The sequence below is a fragment of the Pocillopora damicornis genome, chromosome 8, assembly GCF_964200805.1.
Source record: "Pocillopora damicornis chromosome 8, jaPocDami1.2, whole genome shotgun sequence".
NCBI classification, from domain to species: Eukaryota; Metazoa; Cnidaria; class Anthozoa; order Scleractinia; family Pocilloporidae; genus Pocillopora; species Pocillopora damicornis.
Genome location: NC_142677.1, coordinates 13529798 through 13553351, shown reverse-complemented (window position 1 = coordinate 13553351; position 23554 = coordinate 13529798). Strand labels below are relative to the sequence as shown.

The 23554-nt window shown below is 38.4% G+C and overlaps 5 protein-coding genes and 1 pseudogene across 6 annotated transcripts; 3 read left to right on the top strand and 3 right to left on the bottom strand.

Annotated features, from left to right (window-relative positions):
• Positions 1-243: 243 nt before the first annotated feature.
• On the bottom strand, positions 244-6161 carry LOC113679848 (brevican core protein-like). The gene is made up of 4 exons (XM_089214099.1): positions 5948-6161; positions 2081-2346; positions 1136-1238; positions 244-836 (listed from the first exon to the last, which is right to left on the bottom strand). The coding sequence occupies exons 1-4, from the start codon at positions 6039-6041 to the stop codon at positions 385-387; spliced, it is 915 nt and encodes a 304-aa protein (XP_089070225.1). The 5' UTR covers positions 6042-6161; the 3' UTR covers positions 244-384.
• On the top strand, positions 6126-16381 carry LOC149041463 (uncharacterized; annotated as a pseudogene). The gene is made up of 4 exons (XR_016179322.1): positions 6126-6185; positions 6781-6999; positions 7081-7166; positions 15740-16381. The product of XR_016179322.1 is annotated as an uncharacterized LOC149041463 (transcript).
• On the top strand, positions 7642-11089 carry LOC149041465 (uncharacterized). Its single transcript, XM_089214098.1, has 3 exons — positions 7642-8175; positions 8979-9685; positions 10084-11089. The coding sequence occupies exons 1-3, from the start codon at positions 7782-7784 to the stop codon at positions 10492-10494; spliced, it is 1512 nt and encodes a 503-aa protein (XP_089070224.1). The 5' UTR covers positions 7642-7781; the 3' UTR covers positions 10495-11089.
• LOC149041464 (uncharacterized) lies at positions 9910-15068 on the bottom strand. Its single transcript, XM_089214096.1, has 3 exons — positions 12726-15068; positions 11283-12114; positions 9910-10392 (listed from the first exon to the last, which is right to left on the bottom strand). The coding sequence occupies exons 1-2, from the start codon at positions 14956-14958 to the stop codon at positions 11306-11308; spliced, it is 3042 nt and encodes a 1013-aa protein (XP_089070222.1). The 5' UTR covers positions 14959-15068; the 3' UTR covers positions 9910-10392; positions 11283-11305.
• Positions 16300-19143, bottom strand: LOC149041462 (uncharacterized). The gene has a single exon (XM_089214097.1). The coding sequence runs from the start codon at positions 18166-18168 to the stop codon at positions 16519-16521; it is 1650 nt and encodes a 549-aa protein (XP_089070223.1). The 5' UTR covers positions 18169-19143; the 3' UTR covers positions 16300-16518.
• Positions 19144-20793: 1650 nt separating this feature from the next.
• On the top strand, positions 20794-21879 carry LOC113679839 (neuropeptide Y receptor type 1). Its single transcript, XM_027196814.2, has one exon. The coding sequence runs from the start codon at positions 20794-20796 to the stop codon at positions 21877-21879; it is 1086 nt and encodes a 361-aa protein (XP_027052615.2).
• The last annotated feature ends 1675 nt before the right edge of the window (positions 21880-23554 follow it).

Here is a 23554-nt window from a genome sequence, read left to right as displayed (position 1 = left end):
ATTTTTTTATCACATGGGTGGGGGGATGGAGGATTTTGTTGGGTCAAATGGTTTTCAGGGGGAACGGAAGAGGGATTCGTCTTCTCCAACAAAGTACAAAAGGGGAGAATATTGAAAGTCGACTGCCAATTAATTTCCAATAAGGTGGGGTTCATAAGAACATTACAAAGCCTCATCTTAGGACCAGATAAACTTCATCGTGAAAAAAAAAATCTTGCCCTCCAAACATACAGGCTCGATCAATTTCCGGATAAAAAAAACTTTGTTTCCATTTGATAAAAATTGATTCTCGTTTAAAAGAGAAAAACATAAAATAATAAATGCAATGACAGGCTTAGCCATCATTCAGGGATAAATAGCAGCGGTAATTAACTGGTGCTTTTGCTACTCATTCTCTCCAGAGTATATTTTCTTTTCGCAAATATAGCCGAGAAGAAAATCACACCTGAAGTCATTCCACTCTCCATCTTTAAAACCTCTGAAAAGAAGTGATCCCAATTTGAAATCTCCTTTCACAATCTGCCCACAATTTTGATGCCCGCCTAAGTTATTGGGGTTATTTTTTCCCCAAGGGCTGTAATCATCGGCTCCCAGTGAGCTACCGTCAGTCCAGATCCATTTTCCTTCATGCACCTGATCGCTCAGTCCAATCCAGTAAGTTCCCGATGTTCCTTTGAAAAAGGCTTGAGTTAGGAAGTCGTTCTCGAAAGCTGATTCGATCTTTACCAGCTGAGCTCCGAGGCTTATGCATTTGGCGTCAGCGTTGCTCCAAGTCTCAGGCTTGGTTATGAGCTTATAACATGAACCACTGAGAGAAGCCTCACCTTGAAGGAAGCCTGAGGGAGGAGAGCAAAATAAATGTTTTAATAACTCCATTTTATTAATGAAAATCAATTCATTCTTTAACCCTTTCACTTCCACGATCAAATTGTCATTTCGTAGCAGTGTACTCCATACATTGTTTCAAAAGATTTGGCATTAAGAATTTCGTGTCAAATCGAACAACATCCCCAAATTAAAGTTTTCCCATCGTCTCCTTATTGCTTGAAAATGTATTCAGAAAAAATTCTTTTTGGCTTCCCTTGAAAATAGAGGGTTCAGTCAGCAGGCACCAGTTCATCAGTAAGCTACTCACCTTCATTACATCTCTTAAGGAATTTGCATCTAAAGCCTTTCTCTGTGAATCCCACTTGACAAACCGAATTCTCTCCTGGGCAAGGGTCCCCAAGACAAAAATTCTATATTCAAAAGAAGGAAACAAAGTTATCTATAATTACTTCTAGTATTTTCAAATAGAAACCCGGCCAGTGATTCTTTATTTCTCATTGAAGTGGTTAATTTCTTCACGCTTTAAACCCTTTACATCCTTTTATCAGTATCCATATTCTCCATCCTTTTTTTTACATATATCCAAAGGTGCTGACAAGGAGAATTGAGTTAACAATCAAGAGCTTTTATTGATTGGTAACCATTTTTTATTTAATCTCACGACATTAATACTTTATTAAGAGGTTGTAAGTATTGTTAGAGAAATTCCTTGCTAATCACTTGCACTCTTAGAAGTCAAAGGTATGGAGATGGAAGAGGACAGCGGAGACTTATCATATAAGGTTATATCAAGTTGTGACCCTCCAAGGAAAAAGAGTACTAAGGTGAACGCACGGGAACGTGTTTCTTGACACGGCAAGCTAAGATTGTCACAAATTTGCAGATGTGCATATATTTACTAAGGAAAACAAAAGCAGGCATAGCTAATTTTTTTTGGCTTTGTTTCAAGCAGTATCCTGTATGACACGCTCAACTTGTAATACGACACGCGTACGTGCGTGCTCTAAGAGACGAGTGCAAAGAGGCTCACGTGCGATGTGGTACGCGTGCGATAAGGCACGACTCTTAGAACAGCCCCACTTGCGCCCTGGACCAAAGTTCTGAATTACGACTTGAGTTTTACCTTTATGAAAAGACGTAGTGAGAAAGCTTCGCAATCTCATAGAAAATAACGAAAATCAAGAAGGGAGAAACAAGAGCGATGACAAAAATAATGATAAAAACTTAATAAGCCAGAGGGAAAAAAGTTTACCTCAGCACCGTTATAGGAAAAATTTGGTCTATCGACCAGACTAGTAGGTGATACGCTATCATCTGTGGCGTTGTTCAAGTTACATGTACGGGTTCCGTCATCTGAAGGTCCAACATTGAAGGACACACAGTTTGGTTCCATATAGCACATCACTCGACAACCCCCATCGTCAGACACTTTTACTGTCCTAATGATGTGGCCCGTGAGTGCAGCATTGAAAATGGGCTCTTTGAATATCAAAATTCTGTTGTAATCCGTTGACAGCACTGCGTGAAATACAGGTATACAAGTTTATATTCTTTTGGGGTGTAGTTATATATTTAGCTGTTGCGATGCCCTTAGTAATGGGCCTCAGAATAAAGTTACAGTGACAGAAAATATCGACTTTCGCCTTCTTCAGATTATTATGTTAAGGAACTTGACCCACAGCCAAAATGACTGAGACGATGAATATTTAAGTCATATAATATATATATGTTATTTGCCGGCTGGGAGGTCCGTATGGTGAAAAACTGTGACCGAGGTCTTGAAAATACTGCCCGAGGCCGTAGGCCGAAGGGCAGCATTTTCAAGACCGAGGTCACAGTTTTTCACCATACGGACCGACCCTTAGCCGGTAAATAACATATTTATTGTTTTTTAAACTTGACGAAATTCTTTCCTAAAGAACCCGAATGATTTAGGGCAGTAAATACGGCAAGATCTTCCATAAACTGAACAATTTTTGAGTGAGTAAATGGTAGTTAAAATAGCGCTGATGCAAATTAAAGAGAGATGCCTCAGCGAAAAATTTTCATTTCCGATAAAGACGATTAACGATAAAGATGATTTAAAAGGCTTCCAAACAAACTTTGAAACATTATTTTTACAAGTATCTGCCACAATCTGACACCTGTCAATTAGAGAGCGCGTAAGAAAAAAAAAGAGTAGGAACATTTGATAAACATCAGAACTAGTTTGGCAAGGGCTGTCACGACAATGTCTTCTTCAAAATCAGTCAATGATCTAACGGAAAGTATTATTCACTCTCATCGACCATTCATTCATGTACGAAGATTTACCTCTGTTCATTAAGTAAACGGCGAGGAAAGTAATTGTGAGTAAATTCAATTTTTTTTATTTTGAAGTTGTGAGAGTTTGCTCGTTTGTTTGCTGCAATGGCGTGTGTGACTCTGGTATTTCCTTCACAAAAATAAATTCGAACGGCACACTCCAACGAGACACAAGGGAATTTAATGCGGCCTTTACTCAAAAAATTCCTTCAATTTCTGTTGTGCAATTTACGGTACAAATGTCTAAATTGAACGGAATTGGAAAGACTCACCGGGAGCGTATATTTGTTGTAGAACTTAAATTAAAACTTCGCTCGCTCTTTCACTACGAACAAATTGCTCGAGAAAATTCAGATATTAAATGAATGAAAGTTCCATCGTTCAGTTTAACTGTAACCAAATACCTCACGTTTCAACTTTCTGGGTACTTTTTGTGAACGATTAAAATTAATTGCAGACAGTTTTTAGGCCGCTTGTCAACCAACGTAATGACACTATTGTTTATACAAATTCATTCTGAAACCAAAATTTTTCTGTCAACCAAAGTGATTTGATAGAGAGAAAAGAGAGGATTCATAAGTTATTTATCGGCTTGAGGTAGTGACCGACGTGTTTGCTTAAAAATACTGCCCAGCTGGAAAACGAGGTATATTTATGAAAAATGACAACGAAAGTTGGGATGTACTCGGCGACTCACGAAAGCGTTACCGTGGCCCGTGGGCAGAGATAGGAAAATACTGACCGGGTAAAGAACCAATCAGATTGCAGGATTCGTTACCGTGCCCTCTAAAAAAACAATAAATATATGTTATTTGCCGGCTGGGAGGTCCGTATGGTGAAAAACTGTGACCGAGGTCTTGAAAATACTGCCCGAGGCCGTAGGCCGAGGGCAGCATTTTCAAGACCGAGGTCACAGTTTTTCACCATACGGACCGACCCTTAGCCGGTAAATAACATATTTATTGTTTTTAAACTTGACGAAATTCTTTCCGAAAGAACCCGAATGATTTATGGCCGTAAATACGGCAAGATCTTCCATAAACTGAACAATTTTTGAGTGAGTAAATGGTAGTTAAAATAGAGGTGATGCAAATTTAAGAGAGATGCCTCAGTGAAACATTTTCATTTCCGTAACGATAAAGGTGATTTAAAAGGCTTCCAAACAAACTTTGAAACATTATTTTTACAAGTATCTGTCACAATCTGACACCTGTCAATTAGAGAGCGCGCAAGAAAAAAAAAAGCGTAGGAACATTTGAAAACCAACAGAACTAGTTTGGCAAGGACTGTCACGACAATGTTTTCTTCCAAATCAGTTCATGATCTGACGGAAAGTATTATTCACTCTCATCGACCATTCATTCATGTACGAAGATTTACCTCTGTTCATTAAGTAAACGGCGAGGAAAGTAATTGTGAGTAAATTCAATTTTTTTATTTTGAAGTTGTGAGAGTTTGCTCGTTTGTTTGCTGTAATGGCGTGTTTAACTCTGATCTTTCCTTCACAAAAACTAAATTCGAACGGCACACTCCAACGAGACACAAGGGAATGTAATGCGGTCTTTTCTTAAAAAATTCCTTCAATTTCTGTTGTGCAATTTAAGGTACAAATGTCCAAATTGAACGGAATTGGAAAGACTCAACAGGAGCTTATATTTGTTGTAGAACTTAAATTAAAACTTCGCTCGCTCTTTCACTATGAACAAATTGCTCGAGAAAATTCAGATATTAAATGAATGAAAGTTCCATCGTTCAGTTTAACTGTAACCAAATACCTCACGTTTCAACTTTCTGGGTACTTTTTGTGAACGATTAAAATTAATTGCAGACGGTTTTTAGGCCGCTTGTCAACCAACGTAATGACAATATTGTTTATACAAATTCATTCTGAAACCAATATTTTTCTGTCAACCAAAGTGATTTGATAGAGAGAAAAGAGAGGATTCATAAGTTACTTATCGGCTTGAGGTAGTGACCGACGTGTTTGCTTAAAAATACTGCCCAGCCGGAAAACGAGGTATATTTATGAAAAAATGACAACGAAAGTTGGGATGTACTCGGCGACTCACGAAAGCGTTACCGTGGCCCGTGGGCAGAGATAGGAAAATACTGACCGGGTAAAGAACCAATCAGATTGCAAGATTCGTTACCGTGCCCTCTAAAAAAACAATAAATACACATAAGATTGACCTAAAAATATAGAATTATGGTAGCTTTGCATGACCCCAAACAAAGATATATATTGGGTTTTAATCCAGTTTGAACAAAAAGCCAGGATGTTTAAATGAAGCGCTCTTTCGGATGATTTCTTACTTAGACAGACAGGAATGTCATGTTGCAAAAGAGAAAAACGATGCTCCAAATGACCGCTGCCACGATAGTTCATTTTATCGTTATTTTTTCCCTTTTTTTTTTTTTTTCGAGAATTAATATTTGACAATCATAATCGTATTGCTTAAATTACCAACATTGCCGAGTGCGCCTTCAGCAATTATGAAAGCGGTTGCGAAAAATAAGGAGAACAATTTTTTTCATGCAACATTAAAAATGAAATAATTGTTCTGTTCGTTGGATGAATATGGGCTGACTCTGAACATCGATAGGGCGTTTCATTAATTCCTCAGTAACCTCTACTTGATGATCAACAAATTGTTTTACTTGTCCGCTAAAGATGTTTTTCCCCATAGCTCGGCCTTTTTTCCAAATAATTTTTTTTTTGTCTGTTACTCACAATTTTGGTACATAATTAATACTTTCGAGCCGGTTTAATAATTTGACTTAATTAAGGACAACAATCTGTTTCAATCCCACTTACCACAGAACACCAGCAGACTCAAACAGAAGGAACTTCTTAGGGCTGGCGTTAAAAGCTTGGAAAAGGCCATCCTGAACATAAAATCGTTTTCCATTTCTGTCAATTGGTGACTCCAAACACCCTCTCAAGAAACTTTGAATATGACCTTCATATATTCTTAACCGTCTAAACTTTGAATATGTTAAACAATTTAGCACGTTTGTTCTTTTTGCTAATTTACGTTTTATTGATAGGGATAGTGAAGGATGGTATTAAATTTTTAATGAGATAACCTGCATTTTGTTTGTACTTCCATTAAGAAATAGAGCAATGTAGCCTCTTCTTTTTCTTCCTTTTTTTTTTTTTTTTACTGTTCTCTTTCTTCTCTTCACTTTTTTCTTCTGATTATAGTAATGATAATACAATGTAATATGAAAGACTTTCAATATCATCATCATCATTATTATTAACATTATTCATTTCAAGTCTTTCTATCCCGGCCTACTCTTAATGGGTGGCTCGAAACACGCTCTCGAGTAAGGGTAAATATGTCAAATGATTTAATTTAACAGGTAAATTCTATTTCGACTAATTTGCATTGCATAGGGGTAGCGAACGTATCATGATAAAGGACACCTTTAATTCTAAATAAAGTAATCTCTGTTTTCTTCAATCTTTCATTATCACAAAGACTTCTTTTGTTATTTTTTTTTCTCTTTTACGTTTTAACGAGCGTGTAACAGAGTTGACGACTTGAGGTGAAGTTGAGCCCATAGTTTTCACTCGACATGGCCAGAAATCTGTGACAGTCAGCGGTTTAAAACGGGGGCTCGTGTATCCCAAAAAATTCCTAGTACGCATGCGTTCTTGCATCAGATTACATACAGCAAATTATAGCGAGCGGCGTAAGGGATTCGAGCAAAAATAGCCGCGGTTTATTTCTTCAATTACACAATGTTTCTTCTGCGGACCTTCTTTGGGATGAAAAAAAAAGTAGAAAAAGGAAAGCTAATGTTTCTTCTGATTATTTTGCCGTGGAAAGGTTAATCTCGAGGAGGACATCACATGGAACGGTGAGTTCACAATTTGCCCTGGTCTACGATGTATGTCATTAATTTTCTTACATGCTAAAGTTTTATAATTAAAATCTTCAGGTTCAATATTTAGTGAAATGGAAGGGATACAGCGCGTTTCATAATAGTTGGGAAGATGAAGATAACTTGACTACCGATCTTATTAGGTATTTATTGTTGTATCATTTTTTCAAACTGTACTTAAATTACGGCTTTATCCTGGTGTACCGGTTAACCAAAATATGTCCTGGTGTGCCGGTTGACGAAACTTGCGTGACATTGGTCAATCGAATAATAGCGTGACAGCTAGATAATTTGATAAATAATTAATGCTTTGATAATAAAATACAATAAAATGCCGGCATTGGTTCATTGTTGGGTTATTTGAGTCGTTTGGATCTTTTGGATCAGTTGGGTCATTCGGGCCAGTTGGGTCATTCGGGCCAGTTGGGTCACTTGGGCCAGTTGGGTCACTTGGGCCAGTTGGGTCACTTGGGCCAGTTGGGTCACTTGGGTCACTTGGGTCACTTGGGCCACTTGGGCCAGTTGGGTCACTTGGGCCAGTTGGGCCACTTGGGTCACTTGGGCCACTTGGGCCACTTGGGCCAGTTGGGTCATCAGTTATCTACAAACCAGGTGAATTTTTAATCGCCGATTTCCCGCCACAATTGCTAAAATACAACCGCTGACCTAGGCGCCTGTTAGTTCATTCTAGCTTTTCCCGCCATCAAAGAAGGTGCTCACAAAAGTTACGTAGTTAGTTTTTCGATATTCGACATATCATGGACACTCAGAGTAATGTCACATCTACCGCGGAACTGGAATCTCAGCTGGGCCAAATTACTCTTTCTATTGAAGAAGTTGTACCCCAACGCCTTCGTCAATGGCTGACGGCGTTCGCTTGTAGCAATGGCACAACGAGCGAGATGCTACTTTGTTCAGCTCTGGTGTCTACGAGCTCTTTGCTCGGTCAGTCAACACTGAAGCTTTTTGGTTCCTACGAGGAGAAGGCAAACCTTCATCTGATCGCTACTGCCCCTTCTGGAACGGGGAAAACACCAGCGTGCCAGAAAGGATGCGTGGAGCCAATCGTGGGCCATGTCGAGGAGAAAATACAGACCAGCATTGTGATTGATGAAACATCATCAAGCGGCCTATTCAACCATTTCCTGGGAGGTTAGTTTTTATTTGACATCGACAGGAGCTCCTAGCATTGATTATTATCCTTGGAGTGTAGTAAGCTTCAGCTAATATTACAAGACTTAATGAATCACTGAAGGAAAAAATTCCTGATAAATAATTTAATGAATTTGAGAAATTTTCTTTAACCCTTTAACCCCTAAGAGTGACTAGCATTTAATTTCTCCTCACAATATCATTCCTGAATCAAATGAAGATCATGAGAAAAAATGAAATGATCACTAAGTAAAGAAGCTCTTGACTGTTAAAAAATTGTCCCTGTCAACACCATATGAAATGTATTAAGAACACTGTGGAGAATATTCCTATCAATGCTAGGGTGTAAAGGATTAAATGATTCTCTAGAAGGACTACTGATCTTGTGCCCTCCATTCTTGGGGCTAAGCTGAGGGGCTCCCATATGAAACAGACAGGGTTGCTTACTGAAAATATTGCGTTAAACCCATAAAGGAGACCAATGTGGACTTGACTCAGATGTAAATAAGTAAAAGGCAATATTTTTTTTCCATTTCTTTACGTGTCCCTCATAGGGTCTTTAATATGTTGGCATTTTTCCTGGAAACACCCAAAGCAAGCTCAAACATCTGAAATTTACACTCCAAAGCAAGACAATGAACACCCCAGTCTGTTTTGTATGGGGGTCCCCCTGGGCCCTTTACTCTGCAATTAAGGGTAAGTGGGTAGAAATTATGGGTAGTATTAGAAATAATTTTAGCTCTAATTTACAATCAGTTGTCCAGGAAAACAGAATATAACCAATTCAGTACATTTTATTGCAGCATCCACAGTGCCAATCCTTTGTGTGGATGAGGCATACTCTCTCCTACAAAGACTAACATATCAGGGAAAATCAACATCACAGACAAGCCTCTCAATGGAACGCCTGTGTAAATGTTACGATGGAGATTTTTGGTACGTACTAAAGGGGACAAAAGGCAAGCGAGTTGGAGTAACTTCAGCTAAACTAGCCCTCCTTGCTTTCACCACCCCTCAGCAGTTCCTGGAGTCAGTTTGGCCAAAAATTGTAGCCTCAAAAAATGGGCTGGCAGAGAGGTTGCTGTTTTTTTATCAAAGAAGATCAGAAGATCTTGACCTGGAAGCCATGGCAGAAAACTCTGACTCCCTGGACGAGTTTTCTGTTAAATCTCTTGGCGATGTATTTGAAAAGATATATGTGGAACATAACACAACCCCAGCACTGAAATACACACTGACTGCCACTGCTAAGGAAGTTTTCTTTAAGTTTAGCAAGCCTAATGAAGATGACAGCCAGGGTGCAGTTGCCAGTCCAAGTATTTCTTCAGGTTCAAAGAAATATAAAAACACTTTACGTGTTGCTTTAAATATGCATGTCCTTTATCACCGGCTAACCAAAGCACTTGCCTTGGAGTCAGGGACAACACCCACAACAATCACAGCAGAAACCATGCAAATGGCAATAACTTTCATGGATACTCTTGAGACCATGAAGGGAATCTCAGAGCTGGTGAGTTTAATATAACAATAATGATAATAATAATTATTATAATTGTCATTATTATAATAATCTATTATGGTGACACACCTGGAAAGGAAATGACCATATCCTGGACAATGGGGGCATTTCTTTGTTCTAACACCATCACATTTACTCTACATCTGTAGATTTTAAATTACTCCTGATGAGCAATGCAAGACTTACATGACATTCCCAACCAAAAGATCACATGCTTAATTAAATTAATTAAGTTTAATTTTTTATTCCAAACTGATTGGAAAAAGAACAAAACAATTCAAACTACAAGATACATGGTTTGCATTATGCACTCAATATTTAGTGGACTGCTGATAACATAAAAACTTTATGGTTTATTTTAATTTGAGCCAAATGGGTTTGTTTTACAGTCTTGCCATCTGCAGAAGTCCTCAGTAGGACTCAAAGTGGGAGTGTTGGGTGAAGACATCCAAAAAAGAATTCTGTCTCTCCCTGGTCCTTTTGTGTGTGTAAGAAGAGTAGTGCGGAGCTATTCTTCTACTAGAAGACCCAGCAGTAAAGCAGCCCAGGAAGCCATGGCAGCCTTACAGGAAGCTAGAATTGGTTCCATCATAAAAATTAATAAGTTGGTAGTCTTCTGCAAAAAGCTTCCAACAGTCGTAAGCCCACATGCAATTGCTGCTTGTGGTTTGACACCAGAAGAGTACCATCAGGTATTCCTAAAAAAAGATAATAAAATCACAGTGGACATGCACGAAACTGTCATGAATGCTCATCCACAAAAGGATGAAATTCTAGCATTCTTAGAGGCAACAGAGTAGAACTTTTAATACTGTACTTCTTGTCTCTTTGATATATTTTTGTTGTGTCTTGACTACAACATTTGTACATAGCATTAATAGCAAATTGCATACATTTTTTTTTATATAATTAGGTGTGTTGAAATCAATCACAAATTGAAACAAAATTTTATGCACAGAAAGATGGTATATAAAAATCAATGTAGTTCGCATTCCTTTTAAATTTATTAAATTAGTATATTTTGATGTGATATTTCAAAAAATGAATGCTCAAAGAAAATAATTACATAACTGAATTAACTAAATTCCTTGGAAAGTAAAGAAGGAACATGTGGTAAATCATTATATTTTTGTTGTCTCCTGACTGCATTAGATGTACATAACATAGCAAATTGGATACATAATTTATTTTTTTACATAGGTTTATTAAAAATTTTTCTTAATCACAAATTGAGACAAAAGTAATATTGTGGAGTAAGATAGTTTATAAAATTTATTTTGTTCATGATTCTTTCATATTGTATTAGTATATTTCGATGTCATATTTCAAAAACTGAACACCCAAAGATAATAATTACATTACCGAATTAATAATAAAAGTTCCCGTTCATTTCAATCATGTGCACTTTGTTATATCTACTGAAACAACTGCCCAGATTATGTTGGGGGTGATGGTGGGTGGTGGGGGAAGATGTTGAAGTTTCCATTTGACTGGCTTGTAGAACCCTATTCCTAATGGTTACTAATACTGATTCCCTGCCAATTAGTTTTAAAAAAACTCAATTTGGCTAACATTAGGTGGTACTTACAGTATCCAAAAGAGTATGTTTAATCAGAACCAGTTCAGTTCAACCTGCTTTTTGTAAAGCGCTTCAAAGCCTTTAGCCACTTTCTTGATGCTTTGGAGTTTCCCATCTATTTGTTTGGCTTTCTTTGGTTGCAAGGGACTTCCAAGATTTTTTGAAATGTCATGAAGTTTGGAGTAGTATTCATACACTCTTGAAGGTTCAATGCTTAGACCCTTCAAAGATGCAAAGTTCACAAGACAGTCTAATGTAAGACTTTCAATCTCAGACCATCCAGATACTGGAGTTAAACCTTGACTTGTCAGATAATCAAGACTGGAGATGCTCTCTTTGGCCTCTTGTAGTTTTTGCTTGGGTCGGTACCTTGAAGTTGTTACAAGTGTGTATGCCTGCTTGGCAGCCTGGGAGCTGCCATAAGGATTTCCACAACCAACACATTTACATCGATGGGAGCAACCAGCTATTTTAGAGTAGCATTTACACCGGCTCTTGTTACCATTTGGTACTTGACAGCAGAATTTTCTTCCATCCTTCTTGGCAGAACCACGACCGCATGAGCAGTGCTCAGGCACCTGTTCCTTTGGAGAATTATTGCTACATGTACTTGTGGAACTAACATGGGGTGGGATAGCTTCATTCACGTTCTCCAAAGATACCACATTGTGATATAATTCTGGTTGACCAATACTGTATCCCAGAAAAATTGCCTTGGTAGCTGTGCAAGGCAACAATGGGGAAACTGGTACTACAGGCATGTGGTCCAGTGATGTAAAGATGACTATGTTCAGTCTCAGAATCTGGGATAGTGCAATTCCTATGACATTCCCCAACTCATCTGAAAAAAAATGAAAGTCTCAGAGAGGCTTTTTGGTGTGCTTAACTATGTAAAATCAATCCTTATGGATTAAACAAAAGGTGCAAGTTTAAATTCCAGAAATAGAATACTCTATAATTAACACCACTTTGCTGCTATTTGTTTTGTTTTGTTTTTTTTACAACGGGTATTTTACTCTTATGTTATTCTTCCGTATGTAACTTTTCATTCCAAATATAAATTTTTTATTATTGAGAAACCCAAACAGGCAAAATATTCACTATACTGAAAACCTGTAGGAGAAAATTTCCCTTTTTCTTTTTTTTATTCCACTTTTACAAATATATCAAAAAAGGAAAGAAGAATTTTAAGAGGATGCATGCCTCCCCAACAGAAGCAAGTTTTTCTAACACTCCGCCCATTTAGAAATACAAATTTCACTTTAAACATTTTCTATATTTTCCCTCCAACTCAAGGAATTTCCAATGCCTTGGAGATTTTTTGGAAGTACACAAAAAGAGATGTCATCTGTCCTAACCAAAACCTTAAAGGGATTTGGTATTACTTCATGAAACCTTTTCAATGTACCCAACTTTACTGCAATAACATGCCAAATTAATGTCTTCACTTACTTGAAAAGTATCCACATTCCCTGAATTTGTTTACCTCATCATCAAAATGCTTTTCAGGTGATAGAAGGGCATGCTTGTACCTTCCAGCATTGCTAAGCAACTCATTCACCACAAGATCCCGTAATTCTTGGACAATCTTTATGTCACCACTGTCTGCCAATGAAATTCCAAGGAAAACCAAGTGCTTTTGTAGAGTGGGTGAAGATGCCAAAATTTCTTTCAGCTGACTAAGAACACTGAGAAAAATACTATTTGCTGGGCAATCATAGTCCACTGTGGCAAGTTTTAGGCTATAACCCAATAGATTCTTGTTTAGCCTTTCTGAGTGTTCAGCAACTTTCTCTGTGTTGAATGTGGAGTTACTGAACAGAAGTAAGCTGCAGGGCATTAAGTGGAGTAGCTTAGAACTCAACCTGGGATTTGTACATAGTGAACACAGCTGATTATAAAGAACAGACATGTTCACAGCCTGACAAAAAATGATGTAAAGCTCACTGTCACTGAGCCCATCATTGCTTGTGTCATGATACTCAGCACTGCTGTTAACAAACATTTCGCACAAAATACTCTGCATGACTTCAGGATCATACACATTAGGAACACTAGCATTCTCAGGATCACTAGACTCTGGGATTATGCCAAACCTTTCAGCTGTGGGTTCAAAGCCTTGTTCATCTAATGCTGCTCTGTAGGATAGGATAGGCCTTACACAACCTGATGGTAATTCTGATGCACCTCTTCTCTCATTCCAGAGGTAAAAGAAGGTTGCCAATAATGCCTCAGCCAATTCACAACCTAGTCTTGATCGGGCTATCACAGCCTTCAAATTTTTGTGGAGATTTTCATTTCTTGTAGAGCCACCCCCTTGGAAAATCCTTGACAAACAGCCTCTTTCAATATGAACCTTCAAATTTTCGATTTCATGCAAAACATTTCTATTCAAAACAGCCTCACCATTGTCATAATGGACATCTTTCCATCTCTCTGTAAGACATTCAAGGTTACTCATTATGGTTTGTTCATCTGGTGTATCCATCTCTCTAATTTTACCTTGGTCTGCATCAGCTCGGAATATCATTTTGAAGTCATTTATGAAAGACGAGGACAAGTACTGCCGTTTGCTCTTGGGCACTTTTGAGGTGACTCTTTGGATGGCATGAAACAAGTCAAGCTTGACTAACACATTTGGAAAAATCTGCTGTAATTTGCTGCGAACCTTGCAGCAGTCATCCACAAAAATTGTGTCACAGGATGCTTTCTGTTGATCTAATCGACGCTTTAAATTATTTAATATGTCCTGTACCTTACTTATTGCAGTACCCTTTGTCAATTTGTAGGTGAGCACCTGGCCAATTTCATTCATAACTATATACAAGGAATCAAATTGTGTAGACCAAGATCCATTTGGGAGCATGCATCCAATGTTTGCAGCAACTTTGAATGTGTGGTCGGCACTCATCCATTTAGCAGTTTTCTCACTGATACTTTGCCGAAAAAATTGTTTGTTCTCTCTAAAGATATACAGAAAGCACTGATGAACTGTATCTGTGCTCGGCGTTGGTCTCCACACCTCAAAAGACGGGAATTTTTGAAGTTTGTCTTTGTCTTGAGACTCATTTTTCTCCAAATATGTAGAGATGTGTCTGGCATACCTACACTGTCTTTCCGCAAAGTTGTCCACGTATCTTTGCGCTAGAAACAGTTCAATTTCATGAAATGGCTGTCCACTTGAAGCTAATGCAAACACTAAAGAGCAAAGTTCAGGAGTGAATCCTAACTTATGGCCGAGATGAAATTTAAGATCACCTGATGGTATGCTCTCTAGTATTCTGGGGTCATGACCAGCGATTTCGTGTCCTTCAGTGCATCGATACACACGGCTTACAAGCAACACGGGGCCATTTACACAATAAATTTGGCGTGGCAAATCTCGCTCGCTCCTTCCATCTTTCCACTTACAGGGAGTAAGTATACTATTCAGATGGCCGTGCTCATAATGGGGGCATGTGAATCCAGTATCGAAACAATGCTGCTGCTGCTGCAATGGATCCCAGATGATGACTCTGGGAAGCACATAGTTACCAACGTCAGGAGGACTACGAAAGTCTGGGTTTAACTGCTGCCCTGGCTCAATAATTGCAGGTCCATCCACCTTTCCGTCCTGAAGTAAGTGATCTTCATATTTTTTAACATTATGCTGAACATAGCTAAGCAATTCCTGAGTTATCTTCATCGCCACACGCGGATAAATCACTCCGCCATCTAATAACTTCTAAACGAGGCTTTTCAGAGAGGCTTGGGCCCAACTGGCCCAATTGATCCAACTGGCCCCAAGTGACCCAACTGGCCCAAGTGGCCCAACTGGCCCAACTGGCCCAACTGGCCCAACTGGCCCAAGTGACCCAACTGGCCCAAGTGACCCAACTGGCCCAAGTGACCCAACTGGCCCAAGTGGCCCAAGTGACCCAAGTGACCCAACTGGCCCAAGTGACCCAACTGGCCCAAGTGACCCAACTGGCCCAAGTGACCCAACTGGCCCGAATGACCCAACTGGCCCAAGTGACCCAACTGGCCCGAATGACCCAACTGATCCAAAAGATCCAAACGACTCAAATAACCCAACAATGAACCAATGCCGGCATTTTATTGTATTTTATTATCAAAGCATTAATTATTTATCAAATTATCTAGCTGTCACGCTATTATTCGATTGACCAATGTCACGCAAGTTTCGTCAACCGGCACACCAGGACATATTTTGGTTAACCGGTACACCAGGACATAGCCTAAATTACCATTACAATTGAACATGCTGAAATACGGAATTAACAAGAGAGATGCACTCGTATAAGCTCACTCATAGAAAGGTTTATACTTAACTAATTTTTTTTCACCAATAATACACGCAGTGATCGCTGCTTTTCTTTTTCTTCTGCCTTTGCATTGCTTTGAGTATTACTTGTTCATAGACAACCCCTCTTACAATGTTTCCATTTTCATTGTTTTTCTTACAGAACTTATGACAAGCCAATTGTTGATAAAGAGAGGCTAACTCGAAACGTTGATAACCTGAGATTATCAGTCCTCTTTAAATTAAGAAGTAAATCAAGGTCTAATGCTATTTTGGACTTTGATCATGATTGTTTTCGTTTTTTGTTTTATGGTAAAGGAAGGGAGGGAAGGGAGAAGGGGTATACTTTGTTAGATAAAGATGATTTTAAAAAATGTGATTTACCAGAAAACTGGGATAGGGTTATTGATTGTAATGGGGATGGGGTAAGGGTTAAATATCCATTTAAAATTAGACTGTTTTTAGCAAAATCACCAAAAACATATTCTATTATAAATGGGAAATTCAAGAAGATCAGAGAATGTTAATTGAGAAACTATCAATTGATTTCAGTCGCCAACCTGTAACTATTCAATCATAGATATTATAAACAGAAAGTGAAATTGAAATGAACTGTAATGGCTTTAGGGACTGTAAGGGGTTCCACCTGAACGCAAAAGCTGATAAGAATATGACCAACAAGTGAGTTGAATGTACAAAATATACATGGCCCCTATCTAATAACCCTAGGCTTAATCCACAGTATGAATTTGCTTGAAATTGCTTTTATTTACAAAGTTAATTATAATTTTGTTGAGTTGATGTGTTTTCACTGCACTCTTTGCTTGTCATGTAGCTTTTCATGTGAGTTTGTTTATATAATTTTGAATGTGTAAGGGAATCCCCCCTTAGAGTAACTAAAGCCATTTCATGCTCCCAGAATACTAAATATTCCATATTTTCTCATTGACAAATTTCCTCCAGTTGTTTAATTAGTTCAGCCTTGGTTTTGTTGCTGAATCCTCTCGCATTTCTCTTCTTTAATTCTTCTTTCAATTGCTTCACTGTCATATGAGAACAGCTAGTGTCAGTGGTATTGGACTCAGGGAGGGGATGTTCATTTTGAGCTTCAATAGATTGCTGGAGAGGATCTTGACTTAAATTTACTCGTGCCTTTTTTCGGTTTTCTTTAATTTCAACATCCCAGTAGCTCTCCTTGCGCTTCATGTAATTGCGTACTTCCCGCTCGTGTTCTTTAAGCTCCCACTGACGTTGCTCTTGTCGCAGAACATCTCCTGCAGAATCCCACTTGTTGGACTTTCTCAGAATTATTGCACGTGCTACATCATTGTTCTTTTCAACTCCTTGCCCTGTAAATATTTTGACTGAGTGGTGGAGCTCAAAGAACTTGGGAATGTGTGCTACCATAATGTGCATGTATGGGGTAACTCTGGCTTTCTCATACCCTTCTCTTTTGCCATTTAGACTGACAAAAAGAGAAATCCACTCTTTGGCTTTCATGAAAAATTCTGTGGGGTCTTTCTCAGGGTTCCAGTCATTGACAACTTTGTAAATTTCTGCAAACTCTGTCCAGACTGCAACCACAGTTGATGCTGTTTCTGGGTGGAGAATGCTATGTAGCTTACTGGGAAGGTCAGCTAAAAGGATCTTTTTGTCTTTTCCAAGGAGACTTGTCCAGTCATGTTTCCTGCTACCTTTCCCATCTGCATTTCTTTGTTCCCACACATCAAAAGAAACACCACAAGATTTGATTACCCTAATAAGGCTTTTTAGGTGTAATCCTGTTGCTGCCCCCTTTTTATGGTCTAAGTCATCATCTTTATCCCAGTCAAGGCACTCCTCCACTAGATTTCCAATCAAAATATCTGTGATTCTCAGCATTAAGTGCAGCTCGTCTACCACTATACGATCCAGTGGTATATTTAGTATAGATTGTTTATCACAACAGTAATTATCTCTGGATTTTTTAGACATTTCAAACATTTCTTTCAGTGTTCTTGCTAAGGGGGGAGTGTTATAACTTGTATAGTCATTGTTGATTCTCCAGCGATCATTTTTGTGTGTTTTACACCAGGCACAAGCATAATTAGATGTTGCCCCCTTCAGTCCAAGCATCAGTAAAATAAATTTATAATCACCACCAAGATATAATTCAGTTTGAATCTCTTGGCCATCCACATTCATTTTACCTTTGGCAGTCAAGTCATTTACCTCATTGAATAAACTCTGGAATGACTCTTTTATTGTGTGGTAACTCTCGGTTCCATTGACTATGCCAAGAGTTCTGTTTCCTTTTGCAGACATTACCGACTCCTCTGTTTGCAGAATGGAAAATGAAAGTAAAATAAAATTTGAATTTCTTGTCATTCTGGCACCATCACCATTGATTTTGATTTTGATTTTATCATTGATGGGGTCAAAGTCACTGTTTTGCTTCAGGAAATCAGAGATATGTATTTTAAACACTGTTTCAGCAGAAGTTACTTCGGCCCCTTCAAACTTAGCATTTAGAGGTTCAATTTTGCACATTTTGTTCAGTTGATCACGGCATTGTTTGACCAAGTAGGACCTTGGTAGACTATCAGTGATCATGGAAATTTCGTGGTAAAATGAATCCCCCACACAAAATTTGTCCAGTAAGAAAAGGATTTTTTCAACATTCTCTTTTTCATGTGTGGACAAGGTACTATACTTTCTTTCTCCTGCTTGAGTGGGTAAATCTTGACAGTCTGGTTTACTTGTTATGTTGTGAACCACATCACTGTCTGATTCTTTGACAGTTAACCCAACTAGTTCAACACCAAAGGAAGAGCAGAATCAGAGAGCAGCTTCGGCTCGTGAAATAAAAGTTTTCAAGGTCCTGAACTTATTTTTCACAGTTGAAAGAGGTTTTCCCTGGTATGAACTAACCCCCACAGAATTTTCCAATGATGCAATATAATCTTTAAGCTCTTTGTTTGTTTTCTGCAAAACTTGGGTTTCATTTTCCTTTTGGTTCACTGCCAGCACCATTTCCTCATAGATTCTTTCCTTCTCCAACTCTAAATCTTCATAGGCCTTTTTCCAATCTTGTAGCTCATTTTGTATGTTTTCAATTTCTTGATAGAGTTCATGTACAGGTTTTGTTTGACCCTCCATAACATGAAACTTTCGGACTCGGTTATCCAACTCTTTTCTTGCCCTGCCCTTAGTTTTTTTGTAATCTAATGAAATTTTATAAGCAATATTTAACAAAGCTTCATCGATTCCATCTCGTATATTTTCATCATCGCTAAAGGCAAAGCATTGCCCGAATGTGCACTTTTCCACCAAATCTATGTAGCTGAACCTTTTTGCCGTGGGTGAGTTTTCTGCTGCGCTTGTAGAAGGAGAATTTGCCTCTATCTCTTCACATCCGCTTGACAAATCTTGACCAAATCGTGATCTTGAAGTGTCACGCGACAGAACGTTTCGTTCTTGAACAGTTTTATGCCATTCTCTAAAAAGAGGATAAGGAATTTCCAAAGTAAAAAGCACTCTTTTCTCTTTTTCCCTCGCCTCATATCTTAATTCCGGTTGAGTGAATTTGATTGCATCCTTAAAACGCGAGCAACATTGACTAAATTCGTCGCTCATTTTACTTGCAAATTTTCGGAGATTGTGTAACGCCATTGTACAATTTATTAAAGGCACGGTTACATAGGTCAAGTAAAGCATTTTGGGATTCAAGATGGAGGACGAAGGGGCTAAAAACTACGGTTGACGGTCGACTAAAAACATGGCGTTTTCCCGAAATTTTTCTTGGGTTTTAAAAATGGTGTCACATTGAGAACTATTTAGCAGTATTTGGGCCGTTTTTCCACCAAGTTTGGAACCGATTTAGTGGCTTCAAAGGCTCCTATTTTTGCACTATAAATGAAGTTTAGCATGTGAACAAATCAGTTCGATCTGGAAGAACATTCCTGTGAACCCGTGAAGTGGGTTGATTTTCGAAGATTTATGCTACCTTCGGACAGTTATTAAGAAAATGTATGGCGGAATGCGAGGATTTCTACGTCCAACAAAAATTGCTTCGGGAACCGCTTTAACACATGCAAATGCACACAGAGCACGCAGCGAAAGGTTGTACATATAATCCACTTTATTTTGCGATCTGGAAGAACTTGTCTCCTCTGGCGGTTGTAACACAGGAGCAATTATTAAAAGAAGGTTAGCTGAAAGCGCACTGTTTTCCTTGTAGTGATTTTGCGACTCGTTTGTAACCTAAGACCGAGTTCGACATCGATGCGCGTGCGTGGCGGCCATGCTGTCACGGATTTCTGGCCATGATTTCGATCAGAACACAGACTGCTACAATACTGATAGCTCTTGTGTATGATTACGTCTTTTTCTGAGAATTAAGTTCAAGCCTCTCCACGTAAAAGTTTTGAGTTAAAAGCTTACGAACCATCACCGCTGAGAATCAAATTTTTATGAATTGAGTCTTTAGACACCTGAAAATTTACCAGAAACCTATGATTGACCATAAAAACCATAACAGCAAAAACAAACACAAAAAGGTCTAAGGCACGGAAATATCTTTCATCCCTTCGTTTACCAATCAAAATTGCTATTTCCATCGAGATTAACAAAATTCTGCTTTCCAAGAAGGTATTCAGTAGTTCCTTTGTTAAGAGCTGACAGTTTGCCTGAGTCAATGATGACAGCTGTTTCCAATGTTTTAGGACATCTGAACTCTCCACACAAAGCCAAAGTCGATTGTATAAAAAGCTTACCTTTAAATAAGGGTATCTATTCTAATTTTGTTTCGCACTAAAACCTTAAATCTTCCCAACAAGGTTATAGAAATTTCTCATGACAGCCGTTTTCTCGTTTAAACGTTTAGATTTCCATTCCTTTTGAACCAGCCTTTGTTCCCTATATCCAAGTAAAATCAATTAAATTGCCCAACAAAAGAACACTGAAAATGAGAGAATTGTGAATGGCATCCGTAACAGACATTTTTTGCCTCTATTCTAGTTTTTTTATCTTTTTATTTATTTTTTATGCAGCTGTATGCAGCAGCTGTATTTTACCACATGGGAAAAAGGCTTACTTTTGAAACTTGGGGCCGAAATACTGCCACTAAATGCTCAAAGTCATACGACAATCCAGGAACCCACTTTTTCGGCAAACTGGTAACAGTGTTATCGGCCGAAATTTCCTTTTTCTCCATAATTTTGCATTGATCAAGGTGATATGGAAAACTTTACTTTAAGTCGCATCAGCAATGACTCCAAGGAAACCTTTGCTACGACAGACGTACCCTGTTTCACTTTTACGAACCATCTCATTTTGAAGGTGCTCATGGTCCTTGCCTACGTTCTTGTGATCGGCACTTCCATCATAGGTAATACTTTACTGGCATTTATCTACTTCAAGAGCAAAAAGATGAAGACCACAATCAACTGCTGCATCATGAACATGGTTCTCGCGGACCTTCTTGTTACCTTAGTCTACATGCCGAGGATGGTCGCCCGGATTCTCGTCAGCCTTGCATGGTTGGTGGAGGGCACTCTAGGACTTGTTCTTTGTGTACTTGTGTCTTTGTCCCAAGAAATCTCAATATGCGTATCAATTCTAACAGTTCTTCTCATCGCCTTTGAGAGATTCCTAGCTGTAACGTTCCCATTACGAGTTTTCATCTCAAAGAAGCTCTCCATATGCTTGCTGTGTGGTACTTGGCTGCTGTCACTAGCTGCGCGATCCCCAATGCTCTACGGCGTCAAAACGATTCGATTTCAGTCCGGTGAGTTAGGCTGCTTTTGGATCGGCTCTCTCAGCTTCCAAACGAAGCAATCAAGAAGGTCGTACCAGGAGTCTATGCTAGTTATATTCTATGGTCTGCCTCTGCTTATCATAATCACAATATACACTGTGATTGCGGTCTTCTTAAGACGTAGTCATGCTCTGATTGACAACGTCACAAGAGATTGCGTATTAGCTACGACTAGAAAGGTGAATAAAATGATCCTGGCCGTAATAACAGCTTTCCTTCTATGCTGGTTGCTGTATTTTCTTGTCATTCCGTTACAGGAGTTTTGGAATGTGGTTATCCCCTGTGAGGTTCACTTCTTGCGGTTTTACCTTGGGCACTTAAACAGTGCATGCAACCCGATCATATGTTTTGCGTTTAGTGAGAATTTTCGAAGAGCTGTTCAGATAAAATGGCGAGAACTGAAAATTGAAAGGCCAAGAATTATCAGGCTTGCACATGCGCCGTCGAAAAGAGACCGTTCACGATCTAACATTGAGTTGCTCAGTGTAAGATCCTTGGGAAGTTAGGAAGGTATACCACTCCTAAAAGAAATACTTCACTCGAGTTTCATTTCCTTTAGCCATTGTTGGAGGATCAATTGCAAGCTGAAAGGGTTATATGGTATTGATCTTCAGTTTTTCTTGTAATTTCTCTAATTTTTTTGTTTGTTTGTTTGTTTGTTTTCTTTTGATTTTCATTAACTGCGTTTTCATGAAATCACAAACAAACACAAAAATAACGAGGCTCAGATGCGGTCATTTGAACCGACAAAGCTCAGTGATAAATGATTCCTTCCTTCCACCAAGAATTTCAACGCAGCTTTTCAAAACTGTCATGGATTTCTCATTTTATGTCTTAATAATTCTCTAAAGGTGTTTAGCGACTCCATTTCCGTGAAAACTGCCGTTCTGGAGAACATTTTTCCTTCGTAACAAAAAGAAGTTATGAAGTATGTAAATAGGCCACACCTTTCTCTTCCTTTTTTTCCCTTTCTTAACAGGATCAAAGTGTTCAAAGATCTTGATGGCCAATCTTATACAAAAAAAATAGGAGAATTTAAGAAAGCGCATAACCCGTTTTACTGTGGACTCTTCTCAATTCCTTGGACTGAATGGGGATCCAATAAGCCATACGAGTCAATGTAATACCACAGGCATACCACACTATGTGTTGGTGGTTAATGATTGTTGACATGAGACGAACAAAATCTATGAGGATTATAAATAAAGCTCTGAAAATTGTATATCTAAATTACATCTCAGGATGAATCTCAATAGTCTCAATAATGTTAAATGAAATGTTAATCGACTCATTTGTGATATTTTTTCGCCCTCATGGGCTGTTTGAAGCGTCTTTTCTGCGAAATTACTTTTGGCAAGAGGCCGTTGAGAGAGGGAAGCTCTCCCTTTCTTTTTCAGAGCTTTATTTATAACCCTCATAGATTTTGTTCGTCTCATATAAACAATTATTAACCATGAACGCATAATGTGGTTTACCTTTGGTAATACAGGACTTAAAATACTGACGCAATACTGACTTCAGTATGATTTTTTTATCTTTATCCAATTGGATGTGTGAGATTGGTGACGAATTTTCATCACTCTCTGACAGATTCAATTAGACAAATATTAGGAATAGTTTAAGTACCTAGTTTTCGTGGGAAAGTTTACGGTTTGAAACATCAAAGTACTTCATGGCCATTTAGTAAATAGTCAAATATCGAAATAGCTACCATTAGCTGTGTACAAATAAGACAGCTTCGTAATAAAAGTTTCATCATAAATCGGAAGGAACCACCTATTCATGGCTTAATAATTTTCAACTTGCACGCCTTCTTCTCCGTAACCCCGCAAAGAAAAGATTATATATAAAAGGGTCATATTTAAAACATAATCGGAGGGTCTCAACGGGGTGATGGTTGTTACGTCTAACGGTTAAAAATTCTGGCCATTTTACGGCTAACAGTTGATTTCTTTCCATTGCTTTTAAAAAAAAGATTTTTGCGGTTACTTTTTTTAACGACAAAAGGTTAAAATTCGTCAATTTATACGCTTAACCCTTCAACTCCTAAGATCGCATTACTAATTCTCTTAACTTTCTACCAGATGATTCTCATGATGTTAGTTTGGAGAATTTGGTATCAGATCAATTAGTTATCCCATGATTGGTATTCTTCTTTATTCTCATCACTTGTCTGCATGA